At 48.9% G+C, this 18,056-nt stretch overlaps 1 protein-coding gene across 1 annotated transcript in view; it reads right to left on the reverse strand.

The window, feature by feature from the left end:
- The window catches only part of LOC147707490 (CD109 antigen-like), a 911,073-nt gene that overhangs the window by 139,909 nt on the left and 753,108 nt on the right, over positions 1-18,056 (reverse strand). Inside the window, exon 27 of the mRNA XM_086926507.1 lies at positions 1,714-1,904. Coding sequence (XP_086782633.1) covers positions 1,714-1,904 — 191 coding nt within the window. The remainder of the gene's footprint in view (positions 1-1,713; positions 1,905-18,056) is intronic.

The following is an 18,056-nucleotide window of genomic DNA, read 5'->3' on the forward strand; positions in this document are numbered from 1 at the left end:
AGGGTGTGTTGTTGGGAGAAAGCTGTCTTAGTATGTAGAGTATGTGGGAAGTGTTTCCATGTTCGGAGTCATGGCCACCAAGGTGTGAACAACGTTTAATGGCAGGCAGCCCTTTGCAGTGTAATGATTGAAAGAAGTGTGTAGTACAGATGTAGGATTTACATTTTGAGATATATACTGGCAGCATAATTTAGGTCCTATGTTCCAACTGTGGCATTTGTAGATATTACAAGGGAGATGCAGCCTTTTATCAGTATTGTCTGCTTCATTAAGGCTGACCACACTTCTATCTTATGAGGCAGGACAGATATTAAGGGGAGGGAAGAGAGCATCAAAGATCTGTTTGGATCGACTGTGATATGGTGTTGCTATGTGATCAGCACAGTATCGACATAAGTGAAGGTCAGAGTATATAGATAGCAGGACCTGCAATGTCATACTCACGTAGAGTCCTCTGTCGAACAGAATTGTCTGACAGATATTTCTATATTATGTCTAGTTTGTAGTCTACCTATCCATGCTATAGGGCGGTTAGTTGTAGAGGTGTGAGAGGCATCAGCTCGTAGGGCTGTTCTAAAGCAATTGTATCTCATGTCTTTCTGTACTAAAATGGGATTGGTGTTTACCAATATAGTCTGTCTTAGTTACAAGTGGCTTGGAGGCCACTTGAGATTTAAAAGAGAAAGTGGAGGCTCCTCTGTTAAGGCGGAGGAGTGTCACCCCACCGCTGCTGTGCAGCAGTAAAAGAAAGGAAAAATAAAATGTTAATAACACAAGGTTATTGTCATTTTATTCTTCTCTGCTGCGGCAGCGTACGGGCTGGGCTGCTCTGCTGACAGAGCAGGGGAGGAGTGGTGGGCACACTAAAGTGCGCATGATGCTTTGACCCGCCCTCTCGGGATGGCCAAACAGTCATGCGCACTTTAGCATGTTCTCTTTGCAGGCTGTATTTGCATGTAGAACATACCGAGACTCCAGTCCCTGTCTGAGCGATGATTTCAGCGCTCAGATTAATCATGGCACTGCATTGCAGCTTTGTGATGGGTTTGGAGAGTTAATCACTGCGCTGGATTGCAGAGTTGTGATTGGCTCAGGGTAGCCTGGCTGCTTCCTGTTCGGCAGAAGAGAGACAACGTGGGTCAGAGAGGCGAGGAGGTAAGTGGATTTGTCTTTTCTTTTACAATTATACCTCGTTACCCCCACTGCCCCGGTCCACCACCCGAGATCCATGCTGAAAAGAAAAGAAAGCTAGAAGAGGGATAAGTGTCCTGGGTGATCAATCCATTTTGAGACAGGTTTGGTTGAAGACTGTAGGCATTAGCAGTTATTATCTGGTGGTTTATGATGTTCCAGGGCGTTGGATTGGCAATTAGGATTGGATATATTGGGAACAGTCAGTATGCTGCAGAACCTGATCGGTAGCGAGTCCAGAATTTGCTGCTTGGACCAAAAGAGAAGCTTCTTCTATAGATTTTGTATTGTAAGGCAGTACGACGATCCGAGGGACCAGTCTGCATGGGAGATGTCCTGTGATGTGCAAAAAAACGACATTGAGCATCTACCTGCTAGTAAGCACCTGTACTTTTTTCCTAAAAGTACTTGCATATATAAAGATTGGTTCAAACTCGTCACACCAGTGAATGCAAGATATTGGGGTATACTTTTGTGCATATGAAAGTGTACAATAAACTTTTCTTTTAACGATTACCAGACCTGAGTAGATGAAAACCCTCCAAGGTGATTTCTTTGCTGACTCAGCCATTTCATGATGGGCAAACCCTCACCAACACGTTTCTGTCGGGCGTGGGAGAGCAAGACATATGCCGCTACTTCAATATCTATAGAACTTGGCTGCCACCCATCAGACAGTTTAGAGGATGCTGTTCTCCAGAATCTCAAATCACCTGTAAATATAAACCACCAATTAGAAACGTCTTTGCTCTGTCAAAGGTTATACATAACAAAGCTTACTGCCACTGCTGCCCATGCACAAGTGGTGGTTGTTCTAGTTTTTTCAACTAGCCTGACTATACGATACGCACAAGTTGATGTATACGCCTGCTACCACAAAGATTAACAGTTATGGAGTAAATATAAGAAATTAATGCATTAGTTCTTCTGTACTTTGAACCTAACGTACAAATTTGATCTTCAATCCAGGATTATTACAATAATCTGAATACTACATTACATATGCTGTTCATTTATCACTGTATATTTCTTTGTGTTGACTACAGATGGCTTTAGCTGTCCGCCTTAGACCTGTTGTTCCCAACGCATCACCTGTGTTTATATTCGGCTTCAGGTCAGCCCATTGCTCATGACTGGATGCCATTGTTTTCTATCTCAGATCTCTGCTCCTGATTTAAAGGCGTTCATCCTTATTCGTGTTTATACTTTCCAGAAACATTAAATATTATTATTATTTATTGGATGAGTTGTCCTTACAATACTCATTGAGGCTTTATATGCCTTTTAGCACCCGGGAGCAAGTGTTTCCTTGTTTCTCCTCAGGTGACTGCACCACCATTCTTCTGTTATGCTTGCTTTGAGAAATTGATTCAGAAAAGGGGGTGGTGATGAACAGAGTGTCTGAATTAAGCAGACCACTCTTACCCAGTCCAAAGATCAGGGCTTGATCCATCACTGTTATTTAGCTCACTACACCATCCCAGCTCAGAACCTGGCAATATGCAAATTAATCTGTCCCTGGCCCAGTGCATCATGGGAACAGGGCAGACCAAACTACCAAGCCAATTCTTCACCAGAAAGGAGACAAGCTTCTGGTGACCAGTTTCTGGCATTTCAGCCGTCGTCGGCCAGGCTTGCTTGAATCCTGATGGTGCAGTGAGCAAGGGACTCATGTCTGAGTATACCCTGCCACACCTATAGTGGCCAAAAACGATTCAGAAAAGGGGGTGGTGATGAACAGAGTGTCTGAATTAAGCAGAACACTCTTACCCAGTCCAAAGATCAGGGCTTGATCCATCACCGTTATTTAGCTAACTACACCATCCCAGCTCAGAACCTGGCTCTATGCAAATTAATCTGTCCCTGGCCCAGTGCATCATGGGAACAGGGCAGACCAAACTACCAAGCCAATTCTTCACCAGAAAGGAGACAAGCTTCCGGGGACCGGTTTCTGGAATTTCAGCCGTCGTCGGCCCGGCTTGCTTGAATCCTGATGGTGCAGTGAGCAAGGGACTCATGTCTGAGTATACCCTGCCACACCTATAGTGGCCAAAAACGATTCAGAAAAGGGGGTGGTGATGAACAGAGTGTCTGAATTAAGCAGACCACTCTTACCCAGTCCAAAGATCAGGGCTTGATCCATCACTGTTATTTAGCTCACTACACCATCCCAGCTCAGAACCTGGCAATATGCAAATTAATCTGTCCCTGGCCCAGTGCATCATGGGAACAGGGCAGACCAAACTACCAAGCCAATTCTTCACCAGAAAGGAGACAAGCTTCTGGTGACCAGTTTCTGGCATTTCAGCCGTCGTCGGCCAGGCTTGCTTGAATCCTGATGGTGCAGTGAGCAAGGGACTCATGTCTGAGTATACCCTGCCACACCTATAGTGGCCAAAAACGATTCAGAAAAGGGGGTGGTGATGAACAGAGTGTCTGAATTAAGCAGAACACTCTTACCCAGTCCAAAGATCAGGGCTTGATCCATCACCGTTATTTAGCTAACTACACCATCCCAGCTCAGAACCTGGCTCTATGCAAATTAATCTGTCCCTGGCCCAGTGCATCATGGGAACAGGGCAGACCAAACTACCAAGCCAATTCTTCACCAGAAAGGAGACAAGCTTCCGGGGACCGGTTTCTGGAATTTCAGCCGTCGTCGGCCCGGCTTGCTTGAATCCTGATGGTGCAGTGAGCAAGGGACTCATGTCTGAGTATACCCTGCCACACCTATAGTGGCCAAAAACGATTCAGAAAAGGGGGTGGTGATGAACAGAGTGTCTGAATTAAGCAGACCACTCTTACCCAGTCCAAAGATCAGGGCTTGATCCATCACTGTTATTTAGCTCACTACACCATCCCAGCTCAGAACCTGGCAATATGCAAATTAATCTGTCCCTGGCCCAGTGCATCATGGGAACAGGGCAGACCAAACTACCAAGCCAATTCTTCACCAGAAAGGAGACAAGCTTCTGGTGACCAGTTTCTGGCATTTCAGCCGTCGTCGGCCAGGCTTGCTTGAATCCTGATGGTGCAGTGAGCAAGGGACTCATGTCTGAGTATACCCTGCCACACCTATAGTGGCCAAAAACGATTCAGAAAAGGGGGTGGTGATGAACAGAGTGTCTGAATTAAGCAGAACACTCTTACCCAGTCCAAAGATCAGGGCTTGATCCATCACCGTTATTTAGCTAACTACACCATCCCAGCTCAGAACCTGGCTCTATGCAAATTAATCTGTCCCTGGCCCAGTGCATCATGGGAACAGGGCAGACCAAACTACCAAGCCAATTCTTCACCAGAAAGGAGACAAGCTTCCGGGGACCGGTTTCTGGAATTTCAGCCGTCGTCGGCCCGGCTTGCTTGAATCCTGATGGTGCAGTGAGCAAGGGACTCATGTCTGAGTATACCCTGCCACACCTATAGTGGCCAAAAACGATTCAGAAAAGGGGGTGGTGATGAACAGAGTGTCTGAATTAAGCAGACCACTCTTACCCAGTCCAAAGATCAGGGCTTGATCCATCACCGTTATTTAGCTAACTACACCATCCCAGCTCAGAACCTGGCTATATGCAAATTAATCTGTCACTGGCCCAGTGCATCATGGGAACAGGGCAGACCAAACTACCAAGCAAATTCTTCACCAGAAAGGAAACAAGCTTCCGGGGACCAGTTTCTGGCATTTCAGCCGTCGTCGGCCCGGCTTGCTTGAATCCTGATGGTACAGTGAGCAAGGGACTCATGTCTGAGTATACCCTGCCACACCTATAGTGGCCAAAAACGATTCAGAAAAGGGGTGGTGATGAACAGAGTGTCTGAATTAAGCAGACCACTCTTACCCAGTCCAAAGATCAGGGCTTGATCCATCACCGTTATTTAGCTAACTACACCATCCCAGCTCAGAACCTGGCTATATGCAAATTAATCTGTCCCTGGCCCAGTGCATCATGGGAACAGATTCAGAAAAGGGGGTGGTGATGAACAGAGTGTCTGAATTAAGCAGACCACTCTTACCCAGTCCAAAGATCAGGGCTTGATCCATCACTGTTATTTAGCTCACTACACCATCCCAGCTCAGAACCTGGCAATATGCAAATTAATCTGTCCCTGGCCCAGTGCATCATGGGAACAGGGCAGACCAAACTACCAAGCCAATTCTTCACCAGAAAGGAGACAAGCTTCTGGTGACCAGTTTCTGGCATTTCAGCCGTCGTCGGCCAGGCTTGCTTGAATCCTGATGGTGCAGTGAGCAAGGGACTCATGTCTGAGTATACCCTGCCACACCTATAGTGGCCAAAAACGATTCAGAAAAGGGGGTGGTGATGAACAGAGTGTCTGAATTAAGCAGAACACTCTTACCCAGTCCAAAGATCAGGGCTTGATCCATCACCGTTATTTAGCTAACTACACCATCCCAGCTCAGAACCTGGCTCTATGCAAATTAATCTGTCCCTGGCCCAGTGCATCATGGGAACAGGGCAGACCAAACTACCAAGCCAATTCTTCACCAGAAAGGAGACAAGCTTCCGGGGACCGGTTTCTGGCATTTCAGCCGTCGTCGGCCCGGCTTGCTTGAATCCTGATGGTACAGTGAGCAAGGGACTCATGTCTGAGTATACCCTGCCACACCTATAGTGGCCAAAAACGATTCAGAAAAGGGGTGGTGATGAACAGAGTGTCTGAATTAAGCAGACCACTCTTACCCAGTCCAAAGATCAGGGCTTGATCCATCACCGTTATTTAGCTAACTACACCATCCCAGCTCAGAACCTGGCTATATGCAAATTAATCTGTCCCTGGCCCAGTGCATCATGGGAACAGATTCAGAAAAGGGGGTGGTGATGAACAGAGTGTCTGAATTAAGCAGACCACTCTTACCCAGTCCAAAGATCAGGGCTTGATCCATCACCGTTATTTAGCTCACTACACCATCCCAGCTCAGAACCTGGCTATATGCAAATTAATCTGTCCCTGGCCCAGTGCATCATGGGAACAGGGCAGACCAATCTACCAAGCCAATTCTTCACCAGAAAGGAGACAAGCTTCCGGGGACCGGTTTCTGGCATTTCAGCCGTCGTCGGCCCGGCTTGCTTGAATCCTGATGGTGCAGTGAGCAAGGGACTCATGTCTGAGTATACCCTGCCACACCTATAGTGGCCAAAAACGATTCAGAAAAGGGGGTGGTGATGAACAGAGTGTCTGAATTAAGCAGACCACTCTTAGCCAGTCCAAAGATCAGGGCTTGATCCATCACCGTTATTTAGCTCACTACACCATCCCAGTTCAGAACCTGGCGATATGCAAATTAATCTGTTCCTGGCCCAGTGCATCATGGGAACAGGGCAGACCAAAGAACCAAGCCAATTCTTCACCAGAAAGGAGACAAGCTTCCGGGGGCCGGTTTCTGGCATTTCAGCCGTCGTCGGCCCGGCTTGCTTGAATCCTGATGGTGCAGTGAGCAAGGGACTCATGTCTGAGTATACCCTGCCACACCTATAGTGGCCAAAAACGATTCAGAAAAGGGGTGGTGATGAACAGAGTGTCTGAATTAAGCAGACCACTCTTACCCAGTCCAAAGATCAGGGCTTGATCCATCACCGTTATTTAGCTCACTACACCATCCCAGCTCAGAACCTGGCTATATGCAAATTAATCTGTCCCTGGCCCAGTGCATCATGGGAACAGGGCAGACCAAACTACCAAGCCAATTCTTCACCAGAAAGGAGACAAGCTTCCGGGGACCGGTTTCTGGCATTTCAACCGTCGGCCCGGCTTGCTTGAATCATGATGGTGCAGTGAGCAAGGGACTCATGTCTGAGTATACCCTGCCACACCTATAGTGGCCAAAAACGATTCAGAAAAGGGGGTGGTGATGAACAGAGTGTCTGAATTAAGCAGACCACTCTTACCCAGTCCAAAGATCAGGGCATGATCCATCACCGTTATTTAGCTCACTACAACATCCCAGCTCAGAACCTGGCTATATGCAAATTAATCTGTCCCTGGCCCAGTGCATCATGGGAACGGGGCAGACCAAACTACCAAGCCAATTCTTCACCAGAAAGGAGACAAGCTTCCGGTGACCGGTTTCTGGCATTTCAGCCGTCGTCGGCCCGGCTTGCTTGAATCCTGATGGTGCAGTGAGCAAGGGACTCATGTCTGAGTATACCCTGCCACACCTATAGTGGCCAAAAACGATTCAGAAAAGGGGGTGGTGATGAACAGAGTGTCTGAATTAAGCAGACCACTCTTACCCAGTCCAAAGATCAGGGCTTGATCCATCACCGTTATTTAGCTAACTACACCATCCAAGCTCAGAACCTGGCTATATGCAAATTAATCTGTCCCTGGCCCAGTGCATCATGGGAACAGGACAGACCAAACTACCAAGCCAATTCTTCACCAGAAAGGAGACAAGCTTCCGGGGACCGGTTTCTGGAATTTCAGCCGTCTTCGGCCCAGCATGCTTGAATCCTGATGGTGCAGTGAGCAAGGGACTCGTGTCTGAGTATACCCTGCCACACCTATAGTGGCCAAAAACGATTCAGAAAAGGGGGTGGTGATGAACAGAGTGTCTGAATTAAGCAGACCACTCTTACCCAGTCCAAAGATAAGGGCTTGATCCATCACCGTTATTTAGCTAACTACACCATCCCAGCTCAGAACCTGGCTATATGCAAATTAATCTGTCCCTGACCCAGTGCATCATGGGAACAGGGCAGACCAAACTACCAAGCCAATTCTTCACCAGAAAGGAGACAAGCTTCCGGGGACCAGTTTCTGGCATTTCAGCCGTCGTCGGCCCGGCTTGCTTGAATCCTGATGGTGCAGTGAGCAAGGGACTCATGTCTGAGTATACCCTGCCACACCTATAGTGGCCAAAAACGATTCAGAAAAGGGGTGGTGATGAACAGAGTGTCTGAATTAAGCAGACCACTCTTACCCAGTCCAAAGATCAGGGCTTGATCCATCACCGTTATTTAGCTCACTACACCATCCCAGCTCAGAACCTGGCTATATGCAAATTAATCTGTCCCTGGCCCAGTGCATCATGGGAACAGATTCCGAAAAGGGGGTGGTGATGAACAGAGTGTCTGAATTAAGCAGACCACTCTTACCCAGTCCAAAGATCAGGGCTTGATCCATCACCGTTATTTAGCTCACTACACCATCCCAGCTCAGAACCTGGCTATATGCAAATTAATCTGTCCCTGGCCCAGTGCATCATGGGAACAGGGCAGACCAATCTACCAAGCCAATTCTTCACCAGAAAGGAGACAAGCTTCCGGGGACCGGTTTCTGGCATTTCAGCCGTCGTCGGCCCGGCTTGCTTGAATCCTGATGGTGCAGTGAGCAAGGGACTCATGTCTGAGTATACCCTGCCACACCTATAGTGGCCAAAAACGATTCAGAAAAGGGGGTGGTGATGAACAGAGTGTCTGAATTAAGCAGACCACTCTTACCCAGTCCAAAGATCAGGGCTTGATCCATCACCGTTATTTAGCTCACTACACCATCCCAGTTCAGAACCTGGCGATATGCAAATTAATCTGTTCCTGGCCCAGTGCATCATGGGAACAGGGCAGACCAAAGTACCAAGCCAATTCTTCACCAGAAAGGAGACAAGCTTCCGGGGACCGGTTTCTGGAATTTCAGCCGTCGTCGGCCCGGCTTGCTTGAATCCTGATGGTGTAGTGAGCAAGGGACTCATGTCTGAGTATACCCTGCCACACCTATAGTGGCCAAAAACGATTCAGAAAAGGGGTGGTGATGAACAGAGTGTCTGAATTAAGCAGACCACTCTTACCCAGTCCAAAGATCAGGGCTTGATCCATCACCGTTATTTAGCTCACTACACCATCCCAGCTCAGAACCTGGCTATATGCAAATTAATCTGTCCCTGGCCCAGTGCATCATGGGAACAGGGCAGACCAAACTACCAAGCCAATTCTTCACCAGAAAGGAGACAAGCTTCCGGGGACCGGTTTCTGGCATTTCAGCCGTCGGCCCGGCTTGCTTGAATCCTGATGGTGCAGTGAGCAAGGGACTCATGTCTGAGTATACCCTGCCACACCCATAGTGGCCAAAAACGATTCAGAAAAGGGGGTGGTGATGAACAGAGTGTCTGAATTAAGCAGACCACTCTTACCCAGTCCAAAGATCAGGGCTTGATCCATCACCGTTATTTAGCTCACTACACCATCCCAGCTCAGAACCTGGCTATATGCAAATTAATCTGTCCCTGGCCCAGTGCATCATGGGAACAGGGCAGACCAATCTACCAAGCCAATTCTTCACCAGAAAGGAGACAAGCTTCCGGGGACCGGTTTCTGGCATTTCAGCCGTCGTCGGCCCGGCTTGCTTGAATCCTGATGGTGCAGTGAGCAAGGGACTCATGTCTGAGTATACCCTGCCACACCTATAGTGGCCAAAAACGATTCAGAAAAGGGGGTGGTGATGAACAGAGTGTCTGAATTAAGCAGACCACTCTTACCCAGTCCAAAGATCAGGGCTTGATCCATCACCGTTATTTAGCTCACTACACCATCCCAGTTCAGAACCTGGCGATATGCAAATTAATCTGTTCCTGGCCCAGTGCATCATGGGAACAGGGCAGACCAAAGTACCAAGCCAATTCTTCACCAGAAAGGAGACAAGCTTCCGGGGACCGGTTTCTGGAATTTCAGCCGTCGTCGGCCCGGCTTGCTTGAATCCTGATGGTGCAGTGAGCAAGGGACTCATGTCTGAGTATACCCTGCCACACCTATAGTGGCCAAAAACGATTCAGAAAAGGGGTGGTGATGAACAGAGTGTCTGAATTAAGCAGACCACTCTTACCCAGTCCAAAGATCAGGGCTTGATCCATCACCGTTATTTAGCTCACTACACCATCCCAGCTCAGAACCTGGCTATATGCAAATTAATCTGTCCCTGGCCCAGTGCATCATGGGAACAGGGCAGACCAAACTACCAAGCCAATTCTTCACCAGAAAGGAGACAAGCTTCCGGGGACCGGTTTCTGGCATTTCAGCCGTCGGCCCGGCTTGCTTGAATCCTGATGGTGCAGTGAGCAAGGGACTCATGTCTGAGTATACCCTGCCACACCCATAGTGGCCAAAAACGATTCAGAAAAGGGGGTGGTGATGAACAGAGTGTCTGAATTAAGCAGACCACTCTTACCCAGTCCAAAGATCAGGGCTTGATCCATCACCGTTATTTAGCTAACTACACCATCCAAGCTCAGAACCTGGCTATATGCAAATTAATCTGTCCCTGGCCCAGTGCATCATGGGAACAGGACAGACCAAACTACCAAGCCAATTCTTCACCAGAAAGGAGACAAGCTTCCGGGGACCGGTTTCTGGAATTTCAGCCGTCGTCGGCCCGGCTTGCTTGAATCCTGATGGTGCAGTGAGCAAGGGACTCGTGTCTGAGTATACCCTGCCACACCTATAGTGGCCAAAAACGGTTCAGAAAAGGGGGTGGTGATGAACAGAGTGTCTGAATTAAGCAGACCACTCTTACCCAGTCCAAAGATCAGGGCTTGATCCATCACCGTTATTTAGCTAACGACACCATCCCAGCTCAGAACCTGGCTATATGCAAATTAATCTATCCCTGGCCCAGTGCATCATGGGAACAGGGCAGACTAAACTACCAAGCCAATTCTTCACCAGAAAGGAGACAAGCTTCCGGGGACAGGTTTCTGGAATTTCAGCCGTCGTCGGCCCGGCTTGCTTGAATCCTGATGGTGCAGTGAGCAAGGGACTCGTGTCTGAGTATACCCTGCCACACCTATAGTGGCCAAAAACGATTCAGAAAAGGGGGTGGTGATGAACAGAGTGTCTGAATTAAGCAGACCACTCTTACCCAGTCCAAAGATCATGGCTTGATCCAACACCGTTATTTAGCTCACTACACCATCCCAGCTCAGAACCTGGCTATATGCAAATTAATCTGTCCCTGGCCCAGTGCATCATGGGAACAGATTCAGAAAAGGGGGTGGTGATGAACAGAGTGTCTGAATTAAGCAGACCACTCTTACCCAGCCCAAAGATCAGGGCTTGATCCAACACCGTTATTTATCTCACTGCACCATCCCAGCTCAGAACCTGGCTATATGCAAATTAATCTGTCCCTGGCCCAGTGCATCATGGGAACAGACTCAGAAAAGGGGGTGGTGATGAACAGAGTGTCTGAATTAAGCAGACCACTCTTACCCAGTCCAAAGATCAGCGCTTGATCCATCAGCGTTATTTATCTCACTGCACCATCCCAGTTCAGAACCTGGCTATATGCAAATCAGTCTGTCCCTGGCCCAGTGCATCATGGGAACAGGGCAGACCAAACTACCAAGTCAATTCTTCACCAGAAGGGAGACAAGCTTCCGGGGACCGGTTTCTGGCATTTCAGCCGTCGTCGGCCCGGCTTGCTTGAATCCTGATGGTGCAGTGAGCAAGGGACTCATGTCTGAGTATACCCTGCCACACCTATAGTGGCCAAAAACGATTCAGAAAAGGGGGGGGTGATGAACAGAGTGTCTGAATTAGCCCTTTCGCTGCTGATGACGAGCTCAGCTCGTCATCACCCACGGGTGTCGTGTGCTGATGACGAGCTGAGCTCGTCATGGTGCCAGCAAAAGTGCAAAATCCAGCACAGGGCAAAAATCCCCGCAGCAGCCATGTGGTTAAGCAGACCACTCTTACCCAGTCCAAAGATCAGGGCTTGATCCATCACCGTTATTTAGCTCACTACACCATCCCAGCTCAGAACCTGGCTATATGCAAATTAATCTGTCCCTGGCCCAGTGCATCATGGGAACAGGGCAGACCAAACTACCAAGCCAATTCTTCACCAGAAAGGAGACAAGCTTCCGGTGACCGGTTTCTGGCATTTCAGCCGTCGTCGGCCCGGCTTGCTTGAATCCTGATGGTGCAGTGAGCAAGGGACTAATGTCTGAGTATACCCTGCCACACCTATAGTGGCCAAAAACGATACAGAAAAGGGGGTGGTGATGAACAAAGTGTCTGAATTAAGCAGACCACTCTTACCCAGTCCAAAGATCAGGGCTTGATCCATCACCGTTATTTAGCTCACTACACCATCCCAGCTCAGAACCTGGCTATATGCAAATTAATCTGTCCCTGGCCCAGTGCATCATGGGAACAGATTCAGAAAAGGGGGTGGTGATGAACAGAGTGTCTGAATTAAGCAGACCACTCTTAGCCAGTCCAAATATCAGGGCTTGATCCATCACCGTTATTTAGCTCACTACACCATCCCAGCTCAGAACCTGGCTATATGCAAATTAATCTGTCCCTGGCCCAGTGCATCATGGGAACAGGGCAGACCAAACTACAAAGCCAATTCTTCACCAGAAAGGAGACAAGCTTCCGGTGACCGGTTTCTGGCATTTCAGCCGTCATCGGCCCGGCTTGCTTGAATCCTGATGGTGCAGTGAGCAAGGGACTCATGTCTGAGTATACCCTGCCACACCTATAGTGGCCAAAAACGATTCAGATAAGGGGGTGGTGATGAACAGAGTGTCTGAATTAAGCAGACCACTCTTACCCAGTCCAAAGATCAGGGCTTGATCCATCACCGTTATTTAGCTCACTACACCATCCCAGCTCAGAACATGCCTATATGCAAATTAATCTGTCCCTGGCCCAGTGCATCATGGGAACAGGGCAGACCAAACTACCAAGCCAATTCTTCACCAGAAAGGAGACAAGCTTCCGGGGACCGGTTTCTGGCATTTCAGCCGTCGTCGGCCCGGCTTGCTTGAATCCTGATGGTGCAGTGAGCAAGGGACTCATGTCTGAGTATACCCTGCCACACCTATAGTGGCCAAAAACGATTCAGAAAAGGGGGTGGTGATGAGAACAGAGTGTCTGAATTAAGCAGACCACTCTTCCCCAGTCCAACGATCAGGGCTTGATCCATCACCGTTATTTAGCTAACTACACCATCCCAGCTCAGAACCTGGCTATATGCAAATTAATCTGTCCCTGGCCCAGTGCATCATGGGAACAGGGCAGACCAAACTACCAAGCCAATTCTTCACCAGAAAGGAGACAAGCTTCCGGGGACCAGTTTCTGGCATTTCAGCCGTCGTCGGCCCGGCTTGCTTGAATCCTGATGGTGCAGTGAGCAAGGGACTCGTGTCTGAGTATACCCTGCCACACCTATAGTGGCCAAAAACGATTCAGAAAAGGGGTGGTGATGAACAGAGTGTCTGAATTAAGCAGACCACTCTTACCCAGTCCAAAGATCAGGGCTTGATCCATTACCGTTATTTAGCTCACTACACCATCCCAGCTCAGAACCTGGCTATATGCAAATTAATCTGTCCCTGGCCCAGTGCATCATGGGAACAGATTCAGAAAAGGGGGTGGTGATGAACAGAGTGTCTGAATTAAGCAGACCACTCTTACCCAGCCCAAAGATCAGGGCTTGATCCAACACCGTTATTTATCTCACTGCACCATCTCAGCTCAGAACCTGGCTATATGCAAATTAATCTGTCCCTGGCCCAGTGCATCATGGGAACAGATTCAGAAAAGGGGGTGGTGATGAACAGAGTGTCTGAATTAAGCAGACCACTCTTACCCAGTCCAAAGATCAGCGCTTGATCCATCACCGGTATTTATCTCACTGCACCATCCCAGTTCAGAACCTGGCTATATGCAAATCAGTCTGTCCCTGGCCCAGTGCATCATGGGAACAGGGCAGTCCAAACTACCAAGTCAATTCTTCACCAGAAAGGAGACAAGCTTCCGGGGACCGGTTTCTGGCATTTCAGCCGTCGTCGGCCCGGCTTGCTTGAATCCTGATGGTGCAGTGAGCAAGGGACTCATGTCTGAGTATACCCTGCCACACCTATAGTGGCCAAAAACGATTCAGAAAAGGGGGTGGTGATGAACAGAGTGTCTGAATTAAGCAGACCACTCTTACCCAGTCCAAAGATCAGGGCTTGATCCATCACCGTTATTTAGCTCACTACACCATCCCAGCTCAGAACCTGGCTATATGCAAATTAATCTGTCCCTGGCCCAGTGCATCATGGGAACAGGGCAGACCAAACTACAAAGCCAATTCTTCACCAGAATGGAGACAAGCTTCCGGTGACCAGTTTCTGGCATTTCAGCCGTCGTCGGCCCGGCTTGCTTGAATCCTGATGGTGCAGTGAGCAAGGGACTCATGTCTGAGTATACCCTGCCACACCTATAGTGGCCAAAAACGATTCAGAAAAGGGGGTGGTGATGAACAGAGTGTCTGAATTAAGCAGACCACTCTTACCCAGTCCAAAGATCAGGGCTTGATCCATCACCGTTATTTAGCTCACTACACCATCCCAGCTCAGAACATGCCTATATGCAAATTAATCTGTCCCTGGCCCAGTGCATCATGGGAACAGGGCAGACCAAACTACCAAGCCAATTCTTCACCAGAAAGGAGACAAGCTTCCGGGGACCGGTTTCTGGCATTTCAGCCGTCGTCGGCCCGGCTTGCTTGAATCCTGATGGTGCAGTGAGCAAGGGACTCATGTCTGAGTATACCCTGCCACACCTATAGTGGCCAAAAACGATTCAGAAAAGGGGGTGGTGATGAACAGAGTGTCTGAATTAAGCAGACCACTCTTACCCAGTCCAAAGTTCAGGGCTTGATCCATCACCGTTATTTAGCTCACTACTCCATCCCAGCTCCGAACCTGGCTATATGCAAATTAATCTGTCCCTGGCCCAGTGCATCATGGGAACAGGACAGACCAAACTACCAAGCCAATTCTTCACCAGAAAGGAGACAAGCTTCCGGGGACCGGTTTCTGGCATTTCAGCCATCGTCGGCCCGGCTTGCTTGAATCCTGATGGTGCAGTGAGCAAGGGACTCATGTCTGAGTAAACCCTGCCACACCTATAGTGGCCAAAAACAATTCAGAAAAGGGGGTGATGATGAACAGAGTGTCTGAATTAAGCAGACCACTCTTAGCCAGTCCAAATATCAGGGCTTAATCCATCACCGTTATTTAGCTCACTACACCATCCCAGCTCAGAACCTGGCTATATGCAAATTAATCTGTCCCTGGCCCAGTGCATCATGGGAACGGGGCAGACCAAACTACCAAGCCAATTCTTCACCAGAAAGGAGACAAGCTTCCGGGGACCGGTTTCTGGCATTTCAGCCGTCGCCGGCCCGGCTTGCTTGAATCCTGATGGTGCAGTGAGCAAGGGACTCATGTCTGAGTATACCCTGCCACACCTATAGTGGCCAAAAACGATTCAGAAAAAGGGGTGGTGATGAACAGAGTGTCTGAATTAGGCAGACCACTCTTACCCAGTCCAAAGATCAGGGCTTGATCCATCACCGTTATTTAGCTCACTACACCATCCCAGCTCAGAACCTGGCTATATGCAAATTAATCTGACCCTGGCCCAGTGCGTCATGGGAACAGGGCAGACCAAACTACCAAGCCAATTCTTCACCAGAAAGGAGACAAGCTTCCGGTGACCGGTTTCTGGCATTTCAGCCGTCGTCGGCCCGGCTTGCTTGAATCCTGATGGTGCAGTGAGCAAGGGACTCATGTCTGAGTATACCCTGCCACACCTATAGTGGCCAAAAACGATTCAGAAAAGGGGGTGGTGATGAACAGAGTGTCTGAATTAAGCAGACCACTCTTACCCAGTCCAAAGTTCAGGGCTTGATCCATCACCGTTATTTAGCTCACTACTCCATCCCAGCTCAGAACCTGGCTATATGCAAATTAATCTGTCCCTGGCCCAGTGCATCATGGGAACAGGACAGACCAAACTACCAAGCCAATTCTTCACCAGAAAGGAGACAAGCTTCCGGGGACCGGTTTCTGGCATTTCAGCCATCGTCGGCCCGGCTTGCTTGAATCCTGATGGTGCAGTGAGCAAGGGACTCATGTCTGAGCAAACCCTGCCACACCTATAGTGGTCAAAAACAATTCAGAAAAGGGGGTGATGATGAACAGAGTGTCTGAATTAAGCAGACCACTCTTAGCCAGTCCAAAGATCAGGGCTTGATCCATCACCGTTATTTAGCTCACTACACCATCCCAGCTCAGAACCTGGCTATATGCAAATTAATCTGTCCCTGGCCCAGTGCATCATGGGAACAGATTCAGAAAAGGGGGTGGTGATGAACAGAGTGTCTGAATTAAGCAGACCACTCTTACCCAGCCCAAAGATCAGGGCTTGATCCAACACCGTTATTTATCTCACTGCACCATCCCAGCTCAGAACCTGGCTATATGCAAATTAATCTGTCCCTGGCCCAGTGCATCATGGGAACAGATTCAGAAAAGGGGGTGGTGATGAACAGAGTGTCTGAATTAAGCAGACCACTCTTACCCAGCCCAAAGATCAGGGCTTGATCCAACACCGTTATTTATCTCACTGCACCATCCCAGCTCAGAACCTGGCTATATGCAAATTAATCTGTCCCTGGCCCAGTGCATCATGGGAACAGATTCAGAAAAGGGGGTGGTGATGAACAGAGTGTCTGAATTAAGCAGACCACTCTTACCCAGTCCAAAGATCAGCGCTTGATCCATCACCGTTATTTATCTCACTGCACCATCCCAGTTCAGAACCTGGCTATATGCAAATCAGTCTGTCCCTGGCCCAGTGCATCATGGGAACAGGGCAGTCCAAACTACCAAGTCAATTCTTCACCAGAAAGGAGACAAGCTTCCGGGGACCGGTTTCTGGCATTTCAGCCGTCGTTGGCCCGGCTTGCTTGAATCCTGATGGTGCAGTGAGCAAGGGACTCATGTCTGAGTATACCCTGCCACACCTATAGTGGCCAAAAACGATTCAGAAAAGGGGGTGGTGATGAACAGAGTGTCTGAATTAAGCAGACCACTCTTACCCAGTCCAAAGATCAGGGCTTGATCCATCACCGTTATTTAGCTCACTACACCATCCCAGCTCAGAACCTGGCTATTTGCAAATTAATCTGTCCCTGGCCCAGTGCATCATGGGAACAGGGCAGACCAAACTACAAAGCCAATTCTTCACCAGAAAGGAGACAAGCTTCCGGTGACCGGTTTCTGGCATTTCAGCCGTCGTCAGCCCGGCTTGCTTGAATCCTGATGGTGCAGTGAGCAAGGGACTCATGTCTGAGTACACCCTGCCACACCTATAGTGGCCAAAAACGATTCAGAAAAGGGGGTGGTGATGAACAGAGTTTCTGAATTAAGCAGACCACTCTTACCCAGTCCAAAGATCAGGGCTTGATCCATCACCGTTATTTAGCTCACTACTCCATCCCAGCTCAGAACATGCCTATATGCAAATTAATCTGTCCCTGGCCCAGTGCATCATGGGAACAGGGCAGACCAAACTACCAAGCCAATTCTTCACCAGAAAGGAGACAAGCTTCGGGGGACCGGTTTCTGGCATTTCAGCCATCGTCGGCCCGGCTTGCTTGAATCCTGATGGTGCAGTGAGCAAGGGACTCATGTCTGAGTAAACCCTGCCACACCTATAGAGGCCAAAAACAATTCAGAAAAGGGGGTGATGATGAACAGAGTGTCTGAATTAAGCAGACCACTCTTAGCCAGTCCAAAGATCAGGGCTTGATCCATCACCGTTATTTAGCTCACTACACCATCCCAGCTCAGAACCTGGCTATATGCAAATTAATCTGTCCCTGGCCCAGTGCATCATGGGAACGGGGCAGACCAAACTACCAAGCCAATTCTTCACCAGAAAGGAGACAAGCTTCCGGGGACCGGTTTCTGGCATTTCAGCCGTCGCCGGCCCGGCTTGCTTGAATCCTGATGGTGCAGTGAGCAAGGGACTCATGTCTGAGTATACCCTGCCACACCTATAGTG

Source organism: Lissotriton vulgaris, chromosome 6 (assembly GCF_964263255.1).
Source record: "Lissotriton vulgaris chromosome 6, aLisVul1.2, whole genome shotgun sequence".
Taxonomy (NCBI): domain Eukaryota; kingdom Metazoa; phylum Chordata; class Amphibia; order Caudata; family Salamandridae; genus Lissotriton; species Lissotriton vulgaris.